The sequence below is a fragment of the Mesoplodon mirus genome, assembly GCF_964341445.2.
Source record: "Mesoplodon mirus genome assembly, chromosome: 2".
NCBI lineage: Eukaryota > Metazoa > Chordata > Mammalia > Artiodactyla > Ziphiidae > Mesoplodon > Mesoplodon mirus.
The window spans coordinates 61,064,111-61,083,024 of NC_138977.1; the positions used below are offsets into that span (position 1 = coordinate 61,064,111).

General features: G+C 39.1%; 1 protein-coding gene across 1 annotated transcript in view; it reads right to left on the reverse strand.

The window, feature by feature from the left end:
* Positions 1–18,914, reverse strand: part of CFAP70 (cilia and flagella associated protein 70) — a 93,499-nt gene that overhangs the window by 62,206 nt on the left and 12,379 nt on the right. Inside the window, exons 4-8 of the mRNA XM_082640063.1 lie at positions 12,710–12,808; positions 12,461–12,540; positions 10,863–11,042; positions 7,357–7,539; positions 3,510–3,604 (exon numbers count right to left, since the gene is read on the reverse strand). Coding sequence (XP_082496189.1) covers positions 3,510–3,604; positions 7,357–7,539; positions 10,863–11,042; positions 12,461–12,540; positions 12,710–12,808 — 637 coding nt within the window. The remainder of the gene's footprint in view (positions 1–3,509; positions 3,605–7,356; positions 7,540–10,862; positions 11,043–12,460; positions 12,541–12,709; positions 12,809–18,914) is intronic.

Genomic DNA, 18,914 nt, shown 5'->3' on the forward strand with positions numbered 1-18,914 from the left:
TACTGTGAAAATAATCATAGTAAGACTTCCATTGTCAGCTCAAACCCATAAAGAGCTTGGAAGCTATCACTCCTGTCCTCACAACAAGAAAAGAGCTGGTCAGGGACTTCCCTGGTGGTCCAGTGGTTAAGAATCCACCTTCCAACGCAGGTGATGAGGGTTCAACCCCTGGTGGAGGAACTAAGATCCCACATGCCACGGGGCAACTAAGCCCGTGCGCCACAACTACTGAGCCTGCGCACTCTGGAGCCCTAGCGCCACAAAGAGAGACTGTGCACAGCAACTACTGAGCCTGAGCACCACAACTAGAAAGAAGCCCACACGCCGCAACAAAGAGCCTGCATGCCTCAACTAAGACCCAGTGCAGCCAAATAAATTAATTAATTAAAAAAATAAAGGCATATGCAAGAAAAAAGCTGGTCAAAATGAAAATCAATGACTTTTCTTAGATCCATCTAAGAATTAAGTTCACAGGGCAAATTGCCACCTGGAAGTTTAGAGAAACAGGCAAGTACAGAGAATCACAGCTGAGATTAGCTTACAGGCATCAGAAGCCATTAGAGCCAGTAACTGGTAGAAACACTTTAATGATAATTTTGAAAGATTGTTGGAGGCTGAGCATGAACTAACCAGAGAGTTAAAAACTCCTGGGTGCCCAGTCTTAGGGGGTCCCCACACGTTCTTGGATTTTAAATCAAGGAGCTCCATCAGACTCTCATTGTGAAAACAAGAGAATAGACTTAGGCAGGGAGAAAGGAAAGGTAACCATATTAAAATATGTCCAGAGTATTCTCCATAACAAAGGCCTGCTCTGTAAGGGAAACTACTTCACCAGAGTTTTATCTGACCCAGGGAAAGGGCAATTAGACAACTCCAGTCCTATTTAGCCTTCCTGTCTCACACGAAGAGAGGAAGAAAAAAAGACTATTACACACTTATGAAGTCACAACTTATGGGCTCAAACCCATTAAAATACTGAGATTTAATCACAGGATTATAGAACACTTCCCTTCCCCAACACCTTACCGCCACACATCAACAGGATCCAGTATAATAACAGTGAATTATAACTGAGAATCTGCAAAACACAAACCCTGTTTAGGAAAGAGCTCTTAGCAAACCCAAAGACAACAGGGAAGGAGCAAAAGGACACTGAAGCCTCTAGCATCTACAGCTACAGCAAGTGTTAAACACAGCCTACCTCCTAGCCAGGTTAACATAAAAACTCACAGTAAAAAACCTAATTACCACATTTATTACTACCCAAAACATAATGTCCAGTTTTCAATAAAAAACTACAAGGAATGGTAAAAGGCAAGAAAAAATACAGTCTGAAGAGACAAGGCTAGCATATGAACTAGACTCAGATATGACACAGATTTTGAAATTACCAGATAGAAAATTTTAAATAACTATGATTAGTATGTTAAGAACTCTAATGGATTAAGCAGACAAAATGCAAGAACAGATGGGTAATGTAAGCAAAGAGATGGAAATTCTAAGAAAGAATCAAAAGGAAATGTTAGAAATCAAAAACACTAAAAAAAAGGAACAATTATTTTGATGGGCTTATCAACAGACTGGACATAGCTGAGGAAAGACTCAGTGATCTTGAAGCCACTGAGCCAATAAAAACTTCCCAAACTGAAACGGAAAGGGGAAAACAATTTAAAAATCACAACAGAATATCTAAGAACTGTGGGACAATTACAAAAGGTATAACAGGAACACTAGAATGTGAAGAAAGGGAGAAAGGAGCAAAAGAAATATCTGAAGTCATAATGGCTACAAATCTTACCAAATTAATGGCAGATACCACACATCTAGGAAGCTCAGAGAACACCAAGCATAATAAATACAAAAAAAAATCTACACCTAGGTATATCATATTCAAACTGCAGAAAACCAAAGAGAAAGAGAAAATCTTGGAAGAAGTCAGAGAAAAAAACACCACACCTATGAAGGAATAAGGATAAGAATTACATTGGACTTCCTTTCAGAAATCATGCAAGCAAGAAGAGAGTGGTTTAGAAACAAACCACCAACCTAGAATTCTGCATCTAGTGGAATTATCCTTCAAAAGTGAAGGAAAAATACTTTCTTAGTCAAACAAAAATGGAAGGAATTTGTGGCCAGTAGACCTGCCGTGCAAGAAATGCTAAAAGTTGGACTTCCCTGGTGGCGCAGTTGTTAAGAATCTGCCTGAAAAAAAAAAAAAAAAAAGAATCTGCCTGCCAATGCAGGGGACACGGGTTTGAGCCCTGGTCTGGGAAGATCCCACATGCCACAGAGCAACTAAGCCCATGCGCCACAACTATTGAGCCCATGTGCCACAACTACTGAAGCCCGCGTGCCTAGAGCCCGTGCTCCCCAGCAAGAGAAGCCACGACAATGAGAAGCCCACTCGCTGCAACGAAGAGTAGCCCCCGCTCACCGCAACTAGAGAAAGCCTGCACACGGCAACAAAGACCCAACATAGCCAAAAACAAAAACAAATAAATAAAAATTTTAAAATGCCTATTAAAAAAAAAAGAAATGCTAGAAGTCTTCAAAAAAAAGGAAATGATGTGGGTCAGAAACGTGGATCTACATAAAGAAAGGAAGAAAATCAGAGAATGAAACAGATTAAAGTAAAATAAATTAAAATTTTTTTCTTATTTTTAATTAGTCAAATAGATAACTGTTCAAAGTAATAATAGTAACAATGTATCCTTAATAACATATCAGCAAATCAAATCCAACAATATACATTAATATTATATACTAATGTCAAATTGGGTATATAGGAACTCTGAAATATCTGATCAATTTTTCTGTAATCCTAAAACTGTTCTAAAAAATAGTCTATTAATTGAAAAAAACAGAGATTTTCATTCAGATTATACATATATTGATAATCCTCTATTTCTCACCTCTCCCTAATCTCCAGGTCACTGTGACAGAGACCGATAGTTACCCACACAAAACTGTGTAATGTTCTGCTTTAGTATATAAATCCTGATCTAGTCTGGGTGACAATGTGTCCAACAAAACCACTATTTCCTAAACCTCTTTTGCATCGAGAGATGGCCAATGAGATGTAAACAGGGGTTGTCAGATTCCAGGAAGGTTCTATAAGAGGGGCTAATACAGCCAGGATGTGTCCTTTTTTAATCCATAAGCACTCCCCTCTTCCAACATTCTGACAGGAATGTGAATGTGCAGGCTGGAGCTCCATGTCAATAGCCATGAGACAACCTTGTGGATGGAACGTACATGTTAAAGAAGGTAGAGCAAAGAGAAAGATTGAGCCTGGATATCTAATAATACTGTAGAGCCACCACACAAATCAGCTCTGAATGAAACAAGAATCCCCCATGGGTAAGCTACCATCCCTAGAAGCCTGCTATTAGCAGATGTGGTGGAAGAGAACCTCAAGATCACCTTAACTCAAATATAAATAAACAAAAGTAACATTTCTTCCCACCTACAGTCTTTGTTGGTTAGACATATTCCCTCCCTCTTCCTACCTGATCACCGTAGGAGGATCAAGGTAGCAGCGACTTTCCAAGTCCCAAGTAATCCTTTTCTTTATGCACTCTGCTTGGTTCCTAAATTCCCTGTCCTATAAAATCATAAGACAGAGACTTTTACTCTCTCAGTATGCCATGGTTGTCTCCTGCTCCATCTGTGGGGCATTCTTTTAATGGATTTGGTCATAATACTTTTTTTTTTTTTTTTTTTTGCTGTACGCGGGCCTCTCACTGTTGTGGCCTCTCCCGTTGCGGAGCACAGGCTCCGGACGCACAGGCCCAGCGGCCATGGCTCACGGGCCCAGCCGCTCCGCGGCATATGGGATCCTCCCAGACCGGGGCACGAACCCGTATCCCCTGCATCGGCAGACGGACTCTCAACCACTGCGCCACCAGGGAGGCCCGGTCATAATACTTTTATTACTACTACTAATACTACTATAAGTATGACTACTACTGAAAATACTACCATCATCTTAAATTTTAGGGTACTTTACTATTAATACAGTATATAGAATAAAATACTTATATTATCCTTATATCAATCTAATACTAACTGCCAAATATTCACCCACATAACCTTAAAAAGTGATTCTCAACCGTGGACGCATATTAGAATTATCTGGGAGCTGCTAAAAAAAAATCAAAAACTGGGCATTGGTATTATTTTAAAAGTAAATTCTTATGTAATTGATCTGGGTTAGAGCTTGGCCATTGTTACTATTTTAAAAGCTTTCCAGGTGACTGTGATGAGCAACCAGGGTTGAGAACTAGTTATCTAAACTAAAATGGAATATAAAATCTAAATATCTAAAATAAAATATCTGATCTAAATGAAAACATTAATGTAAGAAGAGCATGAATTTTTAGTAATCACAATGATGAGAAAAGACACTGCACAATGTTTTTAAAATATTGCTAGCCTTATCTCTATTTAAAATATTTAGAATCAGATACTGAAAGTAATTCAACCACTCATTATAAAATTACTTTATTGAATGTTTCCACTAATGATTATCAGCTCATTCAAAATACATTTGCAAATGTGTTTACAGCATTTTCTATGCTCTTGACAAACATAGGTTGTAGAAAAATATGAAGAAAGAGAAAGAAAGAAAGAAAAAGAAAGAAGGAAAGAAAGAAAGAAAGAGGGAGGGAAGGAACAAAAAGAAAAGAATAATTTCCACACCCTCTCCAGCATTTATTGTTTCTAGATTTTTTGATGATGGCCATTCTGACTGGTGTGAGATGATATCTCATTGTAGTTTTGATTTGCATTTCTCTAATGAGTAAAGATGTTGAGCATCCTTTCATGTGTTTGTTGGCAGTCTGTATATCTTCTGTGGAGAAATGTCTATTTAGGTCTTCTGCCCATTTTTGGATTGGGTTGTTTGTTTTTTTGTTATTGAGCTGCATGAGCTGCTTATAAATTTTGGAGATTAATCCTTTGTCAGTTGCTTCATTTGCAAATATTTTCTCCCATTCTGAGGGTTGTCTTTTGGTCTTGTTTATGGTTTCCTTTGCTGTGCAAAAGCTTTTAAGTTTCATTAGGTCCCATGTGTTTATTTTTGTCTTTATTTCCATTTCTCTAGGAGGTGGGTCAAAAAGGATCTTGCTGTGATTTATGTCATAGAGTGTTCTGCCTATGTTTTCCTCTAAGAGTTTGATAGTGTCTGGCCTTATATTTAGGTCATATACCCTGAGAAAACCATAATTCAAAAAGAGACATGTACCAAAATGTTCATAGCAGCCCTATTTACAATAGCCCGGAGATGGAAACAACCTAAGTGTCCATCATCGGATGAATGGATAAAGAAGATGTGGCACATATATACAATGGAATATTACTCAGCCATAAAAAGAAATGAAATTGAGCTATTTGTAATGAGGTGGATAGACCTAGAGTCTGTCATACAGAGTGAAGTAAGTCAGAAAGAGAAAGACAAATACTGTATGCTAACACATATATATGGAATTTAAGAAAAAAAAATGTCATGAAGAACATAGGGGTAAGACAGGAATAAAGACACAGACCTACTAGAGAATGGACTTGAGGATATGGGGAGGGGGAAGGGTAAGCTGTGACAAAGTGAAAGAGCGGCATGGACATATATACACTACCAAACGTGAGGTAGATAGCTAGTGGGAAGCAGCCGCATAGCACAGGGAGATCAGCTCGGTACTTAGTGACCGCCTGGAGGGGTGGGATAGGGAGGGTGGGAGGGAGACGCAAAAGGGAGGGGATATGGAAACATATGTATATGTATAACTGATTAAATTTGTTATAAAGCAACAACAAAATAAAAAAAAAAAATCAGGAAAAAAAAAAAAAAAAAAAAAAAAAAAAGAAAAGAATAATTTCAACAACTGAAATGTCCACCAACAGGAGACTAGTTAAGCAAGTTAAAGTATGTCTATACTTTAAAAAAAGTATATCATAAAGCAAGTGTTAGCCTAAGTTTGTGTGCCGAACGATCAGCGAGGCCAAACAAACCAAAACGTTGGAGTTTGGAGCAAAGAAAGAAAGGTTTATTGCAGGGCCATGCAAGGATACGGGTGGCTCATGCCCTAAAAACCCTAAGCTTCCTGAAGGGTTTCAGCAAAAATTTTTAAAAGCCCGGCATGTGGAGGGCAGGGGGGTCGCAAGGTATGTGATCAGCTCATGCACAATTCTCTGATTGGCTGATGGTGAGGGAATAGGGTGGTGTCACAGGGGTTAACATTTTCAGTACTTAGGCTCCAGGAGGCCTGGGCCTATATGCTCATGGTCATCTTCCATTTGGTGAGGGGTTTTCACATCTGTAAAACAACTCAGGAAATGTGCATCAAATATTATTATCTAGGTACTTCAGAGAGGAGCTAAAGCAGAGGATTTGGGGGAAAGGCCTGTCCCCAGAAGGCCCCATAGGGTCCTGCTCTGTTATACAAGTACAAATAAATAAAGAAAAAGAATGTGGAAAAAATCTCCAAGATACACTATAAAGCGAAAAAAGCAAGTTGCAGAAGTGTGTGAGTATGCCACCATTTGTGAAAAAAAAAAATGATAGGGAAAGAATACGTGTAGGTATACGTGTGTATGAGTATGTGAAGAAAAAACACGTTTTCCCTACTTCCAATATGATTAAGCACTTTATATATACTCAATTAAAAATAAATAAATAAACATTTCACACTTGAGATAAAGCAAAAATAGCAGAGTCTTCTTGACAGGTTCTAGATCTGAAAACAGCAAGACTTTGAATACTTCCTATAAATCTGGACTCCCTAAAGAAAAATAATTTGATCCCTGACTTGTACTACACTGATGTCTTTGAGCCAGTCTTTCTGAAATCTGACTCTCTTGCATCCTTTACGAGGAAACTTTACTTTTCTAAATGTTTTCGCCTCTGAGTCTTCTTTTGACTATTTACTTTTGCTTTTATATGCATAAAAATGAAACCAGAAGGAAACACAAGAAACTATAACAAAGGTTAACTACCAGGGTGATGATCTGGGAAGGAATTAGGAAGAAGAGACATGGAGGAGGGGGGAGACTTTAACTGCATATCTCTTAATGTTTTATTTTGACCTGTAACTGTATTATAACCTACTCATAAATAAATAAATCTCAAATAAAATAAAGAATAAATATAAATTAAATCAATTATTTTGTTTGTTAGACTTAAGAAGTCAGGAAATATTTTAATCAGAACTTTATAGATAATTGTTTTATTTTGACATACACTTGTTTTATTTTAAGAGGTGATGGATGTATATGAATTACAGTGATTTACAAACTGTAAACATATGTTTTATCATATATCAGTGCACTGAGATTATCACCAAACCCGCCTAATTCTCTCACCTCAGGATGGTTGAGTTCCCCTTCTTCTTCCTCATAGGGCCCACCAACGATGAAAGCATCAGGAATGTTATTAGCTCCTGGAGCCAGAATGTTGGCAATAGGCCATTTTTTGGGCCGAGGAACAGGTTCTCTTTCCCCTCCAAGCTTCAGAGTTCCATTCTTGAAGAAAATGGGATAGTCTTTCTATAGAAATAAATACCATATATCAGGAAATTTTGTGAAAGACTTTGAAGTGGACAAAAAAAGATTACTGAAGTGTCTTTTCAATGGAATGCCAGGTGTTGTCTAACAGATCTTTCTGTGATTATCTGATTCTAAAGAGGGGCCTGTGTCCTTCATTGTCTTGCTGCTATTTTATAATTCCATAATTTATAGAAAATTGATAATAATGCAAATTATTCTTGTCCATAGATATGGACATGTATTCTGTCCAGTGGACATATAATTGATTATTGCACTATGGCTGATAAGTTTTGAATTATTAGCAAATATATTTCAAGATTCCTAGTTGCTTGTATATATGGGTCATTTGTTCAGATTCTACTTTTTAAAAAATATTTCTTTATTTGGCTGGGCTGGGTCTTAGTTGCAGCATGTGGGATCTTCATTGTGGCATGTGGGATCTTTAGTTGTGGGATGAAAACTCTTAGTTGCCACATGTGGGATCTACTTTCCTGACCAGGGATAGAACCCGGGTCCCCTGCACTGGGAGCACAGAGTCTTAGCCACTGGACCACCAGGGAAGTCCCCAGATTCTCCTCTGAACTGGTTTAAACCCTTTACATCATTTTATATTTATGTGAGAATCATGATGTACCTTTTAAAAAATTATCTTTTAAAAAACAAACAAATCTGACAAAGGGCTAAAAATATAGGCATTTTCATATCTGTAATTTATCTAAAATATACTTGCAATAGAAAATTGATAAAGTTATAAACAGACAATTTATAGAAAGGGAAATTCAAAAATCCAACATTTAAATAAAAACATGCTAAAAATCATTAATAATAAGTGAAATGCACATTAAAACAGTGAGATACCATTTTAAACTGTAGATTGGCAAAGTCAAAGTCTGAAAATATTGTGTTGACAGCATTGTGAAAAGAATGGTATTCTTATACATAGCTGATGGAAGTGTAAATTTGTACAACTATGGAAAGCAATTTTGTAGTCTCTTATAAAAAGTAAAATTGGCATAACCTGTAACTCAACTATTCTAGTTCTTTGGGTTAAGTTTTAAAACTTCTGTGAAGGAGGGGCATTTCTAGAATAGCAGAGTAAGAATCTTTGAAAATCTCCTCCTCAAAAAAAAAACAACAAAACCAATGCCAGCAAAAATTGTCAAAATTAAGGATGCCAAGACCACTCAGGGCTTCCCTGGTGGCACAGTGGTTAAGAATCTGCCAGCCAATGCAGGGGACACAAGTTAGAGCCCTGGTCCGGGAAGATCCCACATGCTGCAGAGCAACTAAGCCCGTGTGCCACAACTGCTGAGCCTGCGCTCTAGAGACCATGAGCCACAACTACTGAGCCCACGTGCCACAACTACTGAGCCCATGTGCCACAACTACTGAGCCCACGTGCCACAATACTGAAGCCTGCACACCTAGAGCCCATGCTCGTACCAAGAGAAGCCACCACAATGAGAAGCTCGCTCACCACAATGAAGAGTAGCCCACGCTCACCGCAACTAGAGAAAGCCCATGTGCAGCAACAAAGACCCAATGCAGCCAAAATTAAATAAATAAAATAAATAAATTTATTTTTTTTAAAAAAGACCATTCAATAGGGACAGGACAGTCTTTTCAACAAATGGTGCTAAGCAGGTGCTAGTTATTCACGTGCAAAAGAAAGAAGTTGGTTCTTACCTAACACCATATACAAAAATTAACTCAAAATGGATCAAAGGCCTAAGCATAAGAGCTAAAACTATAAAACTCTTACACGCAAACACAGGGGGAAAAGCCTCGTGACATCAGATTTGGCAATGATTTCTTGGTTATGACAACAAAAGAAAAAAATGGACAAATTGAACTTCATCAGAATTTAAAATTTTGGGGTATCAAAAGACACTAACCAGGGACTTCCCTGGTGGTCCAGTGGCTAAGACTCCATGCTCCCAATGCAGGGTGCCAGGGTTCAATCCCTGGTCAGGGAACTAGATTCCACATGCCACAACTAAAAGATCTCACATGTGGCAACCTAATGAAGAATTTTTGTGCCGCAACTAAGATGCGGCACGGCCAAATAAATAAATTATTTATTTTAAAAAAGACACTAATCAGAGTAAAAAAGGCAACCAACAGAATGAGAGAAAATATTTGCAAATCACATATCTAATAAGGGAGTAATAGCTAAAATATATAGAGAACTCCTAAAACTCCAGCAACAAAACGACAAACAACCCAATTCAGAAATGGGTGAAGGACTTGGATAGACATTTCCCCAAAGAAGATATACAAATGACCAATAAGCACATGAAAAGATGCTCAACACCATTAGTCACTAGGGGAATGCAAATCAAAAACACAAGGAGATGCTACTTCACATCTATTAGGATAGCTATTATCAAAAAACAGAAAATAACAAGTGTTGGTAAATGTGGAGAAATTGGAACCCTTGTGCACTGCAGGTGGGAATGTTAAATGGTGAAGGAGAATTGGAGATTTCTATACGAAAAATGTAAAATGGCAATAAAGCAGGTAAGAGTATTAACTAATTACATTTTTTTTTTTTGAGGTACGTGGGCCTCTCACTGTTGTGGCCTCTCGCGTTGCGGAGCACAGGCTCCGGACGTGCAGGCTCAGCAGCCATGGCTCACAGGCCCAGCCGCTCCGTGGTACGTGGGATCTTCCCAGACTGGGGCACAAACCCGTGTCCCCTGCATCAGCAGGTGGACTCTCAACCACTGTGCCACCAGGGAAGCCCCTAATTACATTTTTTTTTTTTTTCTTTTTGCAGTATGCGGGCCTCTCACTGTTGTGGCCTCTCCCGTTGCGGAGCACAGGCTCCGGACGCGCAGGCCCAGCGGCCATGGCTCACGGGCCCAGCCGCTCCGCGGCATATGGGATCCTCCCAGACCGGGGCACGAACCCGCATCCCCTGCATCGGCAGGCGGACTCTCAACCACTGCGCCACCAGGGAGGCCCCCTAATTACATTTTTTTAGCAAGCAATTTGGAAATCTCAAGAGCCTCAAAAGACCCATACACAAGCATTCTATAGAAATCTGGACTAAGAAAATAACCTGGAATTAAAAGAAAGTTTTGTATAATAAAGTACATTATATAAAATCTACAAAATATATGCAAAAAAGTAATCTGTGTAGAAATACTACATCCAAAAATTGTCATGCATGTATAAAACAGAAGTAAACTTTTTTTTTTGAGCCTAAAATAAATCTCAGCCATTAACAGAGCCTGCTTTGAATGAAATCTTAGAAGGTGAGGAAGAGATGACCATATGAGTGTTTAAATCTCTATAAATATCTTGCTGTAAGTCTTTACCTCTCCAGCTGATGGAACTTGCAGAGCAACGATGTAGTTCTGAAGCAGCCCCATTGGAATGAAGGATTCAGGCACAGAGTAGGCAGCCTCCAATGTGACCTTCAGGAGATTGCCTCCTGAGATCTGGGCTGCGGTCAATAAGGGCTCCGCCACAAATACTTTAACTTCAAGACTGCACTGCTGTAAAAGAATAAAATTACGCAGACATTTGAAAATGCCAGAGGCCTCCCTTTTTTCACATTATCTCATTTGAACCTCACATCATTGCTCAAGGTAAGGAGGTCAGGTTTAATTATTTCCATACAGAGGATTCAAATAGCTTTTTTTAGGTCCCATGAGTTAGAGAGATCAAGCCAAGAAGAGAACCTTATCCTAAGCTAGAGCCCTTCCCTTCTCTTCTTCTATAAGATCTAAGGGAAATCAACAGTACATAGACTGGGATACTGGACTAAGGAAGGCAGATTGAGCCCAGATATCTACCTCTTTCCAGCACAAATCACATGGAATGACGGAAGGATATTAAATGATTATCTTTATATCCAATAAAACAATAATGCTACAATAGGGCTTCCCTGGTGGCGCAGTGGTTGAGAGTCCACCTGCCGATGCAGGGGACACAGGTTCGTGCCCCAGTCCGGGAGGATCTCACATGCCGCAGAGCGGCTGGGCCCGTGAGCCATGGCCACTGAGCCTGTGCGTCCGGAGCCTGTGCTCTGCAACGGGAGAGGCCACAGCAGTGAGAGGCCCGCGTACCAAAAAAAAAAAAAAAAAAAAAAAAAAAAAGCTACAATAGCCCTGGAAAACAAGAAATGCCATCACTGGACTACACATTTTTAGGAATCATTGAAAGACAGAAAGCAAATTAAATCAGATCTACCAAAAAACCTAGGAGAAACCAATCACATCCTAAAATAAGAGAAGGAGAAAGAAAATCACAGCAGATGTAGGAGTGGATTGTGGCAGCTCGAAGGTCAGAATCAACAAGAATCAGGAAGGGGCCTACATCAACGGTTAAGTAAGGAACTGCATTCAGAATAGTTGGAGCAGTTGGGCCTTACTTGTGCAAAACTGAAGACAGCTGTGGTATCTGCTGAGAGTGAGTGTACTTGCACAAGAGTGGCAAAAGCAGTGCCCCAAGAAGCTACTGATCCCAGGAGGAACTGGGAAACAAAGTCCAGAACGCAAACCAGTAACACAGCCTACCAATTCATGCTTCCCCTCCTCCAACGACCAGAAGCAGGCTACCATGCCAGAAAGTGTGTTAGATGCATTCATATACTATTTAATTTAATTCAACAGGTCATAGTTAAAGAGGCATTTCCATAGTTAAGCCTTCCCTGCATCTACCCCTGGGCAAAGTAACAGATACCTACTCTGTGTCCAACCCACCATTTAATCACACTGGTCATAACCTCTGATGTGTAGATTATGAACTCCTAAAGTAAGAGTCTGCCTTATTCACCTCCCAGAATCTAGCACCATGTGTGCCTGTGAAAAGAAGGTGCCTGATGAATTGGACTCAACTAACTTTAACCTTAAGAGCAGACAGGCTTGACTGAATATCAGGCTGATATGTTAAGAGTTAAAACTCTGATTACCTTAACACCTGATCGAAGAGGTTCCAAGGGCGAGCCTGGCACAGGGTGCAATGGGACCATCGTTTCAAACAAACTCTCTCCTGCAAAAAGAAGGCCAAGTCAAGCCAAAGAAGGAAGGGTTAGGCAGAAATAACTGTGCTCATCTTTCAGTGAATCCCTCAAACTCACTGAGGCTGATTTTTGCACTTCTCTGGAACTAAGTTTTATGAGCTTTGTTATTTCTGCTTTTGAGCAAATCACACATCTGACCTTCCAGTAAAGGAAGAAGGTCCACCACAGCTTGACCAAGAATCATGGTCTTCTCCTCCTTCTGTTTCTTTTCCTTTGGTAAAACTTCAGTCATCGTTACTAGAAAAATCAAAACAAAGAAAATGAGAACATGTCTAGCTTACACATCAGATAACCAAGGTGCAACAAACAAAGCATTGTCAGAGAAATTCAAGTTAAGAGAAATGAACTTGAAACTCGAGAAGGCACCATTACTAGTGACTTCTAGTGGAAGATACTGGATCTCCTCAGTGACTTATTAATCTTTTTGCATGCAAATTATTTTTAAAAAGGATTTTTACATCATAATCATGTACACACATGTATAAACTTACTGATACATATGATTATAACAAAGTTTCATGTAATATTCATCCTTAGCTCAAAATCCTTAGGTATTTTCTATTCTATTTCATGTATAAGAAATTACTGGTCATGATTCCCTCAAGCAATTTTAGGAAAGACTAAAAATCACCATCTGGGACTTCCCTGGTGGTGCAGTGGTTAAGAATCCGCATGCCAATGCAGGGGACACAGGTTCGAGCTCTGGCCCAGGAAGATCCCACACGCCGTGGAGCAACTAAGCCCATGTGCCACAACCACTGAGCCTGCACTCTAGAGCCTGTGAGCCACAACTACTGAGCCCACCTGACACAACTACTGAAGACTGAGCGCCTAGAGCCTGTGCTCTCCAACAAGAGAAGCCACCACAACATGAAGCCTGTGCACCACAACTAAGAGTAGCCCCCGCTTGTCACAACTAGAGAAAGCCCACGTGCAGCAATGAAGACTTAGCACAGCCAAAAATAAATAAATTTTAAAAATAAAATACAATAAAGAAGGAACTGGAAAGTCCCTTTTTCATTTTCTTAAAAAATATTTATTTATTTATATATTTATTTGGATTCATTAGGTCTTTGTTGTGGCACGCAATATCTTCGTTGTGGCGTGGGGGCTTCTCTCTAGCTGTGGCACCTGGTCTCTATAGTGTGTGGACTCAGTTGTTGCAGCACACGGGCTTAGCTGCCCCGTGGCGTGTGGGATCTTAGTTCCTGACCAGGGATTGAACCCATGTCCCCTGCACTGGAAGGATTCTTAAACCACTGGACCACCAGGGAAGTCCCCAGTCCCTATGTTTATTTGTTTTAATTCCATGATTTCTTATGGTACATACTTAAATGGTTTAACTTTGTACACACTTTTATCCACCTAGAATTTATTTTGGTGTAATTCTGAGATATTAGTTACATCTTTCTCCAGAGAGCTACCCAGGTGTCCTTACACCATTGATTACATAGACCATCTTTTTCCCTACTGATGTGAAATGTCATCTTAATCAGATGCTAACTTACCAGAAGCATTGGTGACGATCTCTGGACCTGCTAGTCTGTCCTAATAATCTGTAAGTCTCTGCATGTACAAACACCTCATTCTCTTATTATGGTCTTACACTATGTTTTACTGTCATGTAGGATTAATATGAGGGATTAATAATCCCTCATTAACTTTTTCAGAAATTCTTGATTTTTCTTACTTTAAAAACTTTTTTCTGGGCTTCCCTGGTGGTACAGTGGTTGAGAGTCCGCCTGCCGATGCAGGGGATGTGGGTTCGTGCCCCGGTCTGGGAGGATTCCACATGCCGCAGAGCGGCTGGGCCCGTAAGCCATGGCCGCTGAGCCTGCGCGTCCGGAGCCTGCGCTCCACAGGGAAGAGGCCACAATAGTGAGAGGCCCGCGTACCGCAAAAAAAAAAAAGAAAAAAAAAAACTTTTTTCTGGGGACTTCCCTGGTGGTGCAGTGGTTAAGAATCCTCCTGCCAATGCAGGGGACATGGGTTCGATCCCTGGTCCAGGAAGATACCACATGCCACAGAGCAACTAAGCCCATGTGCCACAACTACTGAGTCTGCGCTCTAGAGCCCGTGTGCCACAACTACTGAAACCCGTGTGCCTAGAGCCCGTGCCCCGCAACAAGAGAAGCCACTGCAATGAGAAGGACGCGCACCACAGGAAAGAGTAGCCCCCGCTCGCAGCAACTAGAGAAAGCCCATGTGCAGCAATGAGAACCCAATGCAGCCAAAAATAAATAAATAAAATATAAATTAAAAAAAAAACTTTTTTCTGTAAGCATTCTATAATTTAAAAAAATAATGTTGGCAGATTTATAGAGATCATGTTAAACTTATAGATAAACTGAGGGAGAATGACATATTTGTTATGTTGAGCATTCCTGTTTAACATGGTATGCCTTTCCTTTTGTTCCACCTCATATCTCTCAACAGCATTTTCTTTGAATGCTTGAATCAGGATCCAAATAAGGTCCACACATTGTGATTAGCTGGTGTCTCTTAAGTCTCCTTCACTCTTTTGATGTGTCTTCCATTTCTTTACGTTCTCTAAATTGTCCATTTTATCAAAGTTTTCAAGAGTAATGGCAGAATATTCCTTTTTATATCTTTAAAAAATTTTTTTAAAATACACATTACATAAAGTTGATCATCCTAACCATTTTTAAGTATCAGTCCAGTGGTATTAAGTATATTCACATTTTTGTGCCACCATCACAGCTATCCATCTCCATAACTCTTTTCACCTTCTAAAATAGAAACTTTATTTATTTATTTATTTATTTTTTGCGGTATGCGGGCCTCTCACTGTTGTGGTCTCTCCCGTTGCGGAGCACAGGCTCCGGACGCGCAGGCCCAGCGGCCATGGCTCACGGGCCCAGCCGCTCCGCGGCATGCGGGATCCTCCTGGACCGAGGCACGAACCCGTGTCCCCTGCATCAGCAGGCGGACTCTCAACCACTGCGCCACCAGGGAAGCCCCTAAAATAGAAACTTTATACCTGTTCAACAATAACTCCCCATATTCCCCTCCCCCTGGAAATCACCAGGATACTTTCTATCCCTATGCATTTGACTACTCTAGGTACCTCATATAAGTGAAATCATACAGTACTTGTCTTTCATGACTGGCTTATTTCACTTAACATAATGTTCTCAAAGTTCATCCATGTTATAGCAGATGTCAGACTTTCCTTCCTTTTATGGCTGAACAATATTCTACTTTATGTATATATCACATTTTGCTTATCCATTCATCTGTCAATGGACACGTGGATTGCTTCCACATTTTACCTTTTGTGAATAATGCTCCTATGAACATAAGTGTACATGTATCTCTTTGAGACCCTTTCAATTCTTTTGTATATATTCCCAGAAGTGAAATCACTGGATCATACGGTCATTCTATTTTTAATTTTTTGAGGAACCACCAGTTCCTACAGTAACCATACCATTTTACAGTCCCACCAAAAGTACACAATGGTTCCGATGTGTCTACATCCTTGCCAACATTTGTTTTCTGTTTGACAGAAGCCATCTTAATGGGTATGAGATTGTATCTCGTATTTTTGGTTAGCATTTCCCTAATTAGTGATGTTGACTATTTTTTCATGTGTTTACTGGCCATTTGTAGATCATCTTTGGAGAAAAGTGTATTCAAATCCTTTCCCCATTTTTGAATTAGGTTGTTCGGGGTATTTTTGGTATTGAATTTTAGGAGTTCTCTATGTATTCTGGATTTTAACCCCCTATCAGATATGATTTGTAAATATTTTCTCCCATTCTGTGGGTTGCCTTTTTACTCTGTGGATAGTGTCTTTTGATGCCCTAAAGTTTTAAATTTTTATTTTTTTATTTTATTTTTTTTTGCGTTACATGGGCCTCTCACTGCTGCGGCCTCTCCCGTTGCGGAGCACAGGCTCCGGACGCGCAGGCTCAGCGGCCATGGCTCACGGGCCCAGCCGCCCCGCGGCACGTGGGATCCTCCCGGACCCGGGCACGAACCCGCGTCCCCCGCATCGGCAGGCGGACTCTCAACCACTGCGCCACCAGGGAAGCCCTAAAGTTTTAAATTTTGATGAAATTCAATTTGTCCATTTTTTTCTTTTGTTACCTGTGCCTTTGCTATCCTATCCAAGAGTCACTGCGAAATCTAATATGATGAAGTTTTGACCTATGTTTTTTTTCTAAGTGCTTTATTGTTTTAGAACTTACATTTAGGTCCTTGATCCATTTTTGCATTAAGTTTTGAATGTGGTGTTAGGTAAGAGTCCAACTTCATTCTTTTGCATGTGGATATCCAGTTTTCCTAGCACTATTAGTTGAAAAGACTTACCCTCCCTATTGGATGGTCTTGGCATCCTTGTCAAAAATCATTTGACCATATATGTTAGGGTTTATTCCTCAGCTCTCTATTCTATTCCACTGCTCTGTATGTCTCTGTTTCTGCCAATATCACCCTGTTTTGATTACTGTAGCTTTGTAGTAGGTTTTGAAAACAAAGTATGAGACCCCCAACTTTGTTCTTTTTTAAGACTGTTTTGGATATTTGGGGTCTCTTAAGATTTCATATGAATTATAGAAAGTTTTTTTTTTTATTTCTGCAAAAAATGTCTTTGGAATTTTTATAGGGATTGCACTGAATCTGTAGATCACTTGGAGAAGTACTGACATTTTAACAATACTAAATCTTCCGATCCATGAACATGTGATATGTTTCAATTTATTTGTGTCATCTTTCATTTCCTTCAGCAATGTTTTGTAGTTTTATATTTATGTAGATATATCTTTCTCTATTCTTTTACTTTTTACCTTACCATATGGTTATATTTTGAGTTTCTAGTATATAGTGTATTTCTTTATCGAATCTGTAATCTCTGTGTCTTGATATATTTAATGTAATTATTAATATATTAGGGCTTAAGTCTGCTGGGTTTTGTTTGTCCTCTCTTTTTCATTTCTCTGTTTTCTTTTCTCAGCCTTCCTCTGGATTACCTGAGCATTCTTTAGAATTCCATTTTTATTTATCTATAATACTTTTGAATATATCTCTTTGTATAGATGTTTTAGTCATTGCTATAGGTATTGCATCATATATATACTATTTATTACAATCTACTGATGTCATCATTTCACTGGTTTAAATGAAGTATAGAAACCTTACCTCCCTTTATGTCCCCTTGCCCTCCCTGTTTATAACTGCCAAAAATACTTTCTCAATATACAGAACCACATCAGATAGTGCTATACTTTGTTTCAAGTGTCAAACACAATTTAGAAAACTCAAGGAGAAGGAAAGCTTATTTTATCTGTCCAAATTTTTGCTTACCATATTCTTTCTTCTTTCCTGATGTTTCTAGGTTCTTTCTTTTATCATTCCCTTTCTGTTCAGAGAACTTCCTTCAACCATTCTTTTAGGGTAGGTCTTCTGGTGACAAATTCTTAGTTTTCTTTCATTTGAGAATATCTTGATTTCCACTTCATATCTTTTATTTAGGTATTTGATTCTAGGTGAACAGTTCTTTTACCACTTTGTAAATATTGTTCCATTTCCTTTGGACCTCCATATTTTCTGATGAGAAACTGGTACCTTTGTAGTTGGTTTCCCCTGCTTTCAATTTTTTTTTCTGTGTTTTTAGTTTTCAGAAGTTTTACTATGGTGTTTCTTAGTACAGATTTCTTTTGGGTTTATCCTATTGGGACTTTGCTCAGCTTCCTGAATCTGTAGGTTTATGTCTCTAGCCAAATTTGGGGAGTTTTCAGGCTTAACTTCTTTGAACACTTTTCCAGCCTCACTCTCTTTCTTCTCTCCTTTGGATACTCCAATAACACTGTTAAATCTTTTGGCATAGTCCCAAAGGACCCTGAAGTTCTGTTCATGTTCTTTTAGTCTATTTCTTCTACATTACTCAGATTGAGTAATTTCTATTGTTCTATCTTCCAGTTCACTGATTCTTTCCTCTTTTTCCTCCATTCTGCTGTTAAGCCCATTCACTGAGCTTTTCACAGCAGTTAATGTATTTTTTCAGTTCTAAAATTTCTACTAGATTCTTCTTTATATCTTCTATTTCTTACTGAGACTTTCTATTTCCCCTATGAGTTTATCTATTGTTTTTTCATTTGTTTCCAACATGTTTACAATTGCTCATTGAAGCATTTTTATCATGGCTTCTTTAAAATCTTTGTCTAATAATTCTAACATATCTATCATCTTGGTGTTAGCATCTACTGATTATTTGTTTCATTCAGTTTGAGATCTTCCAGTTCTTAGTATAATGAGTGATTTTCAAATGAAACCTGGAATTTTTATATTATGCTATGAAACTCTGAATCATACTTAAACC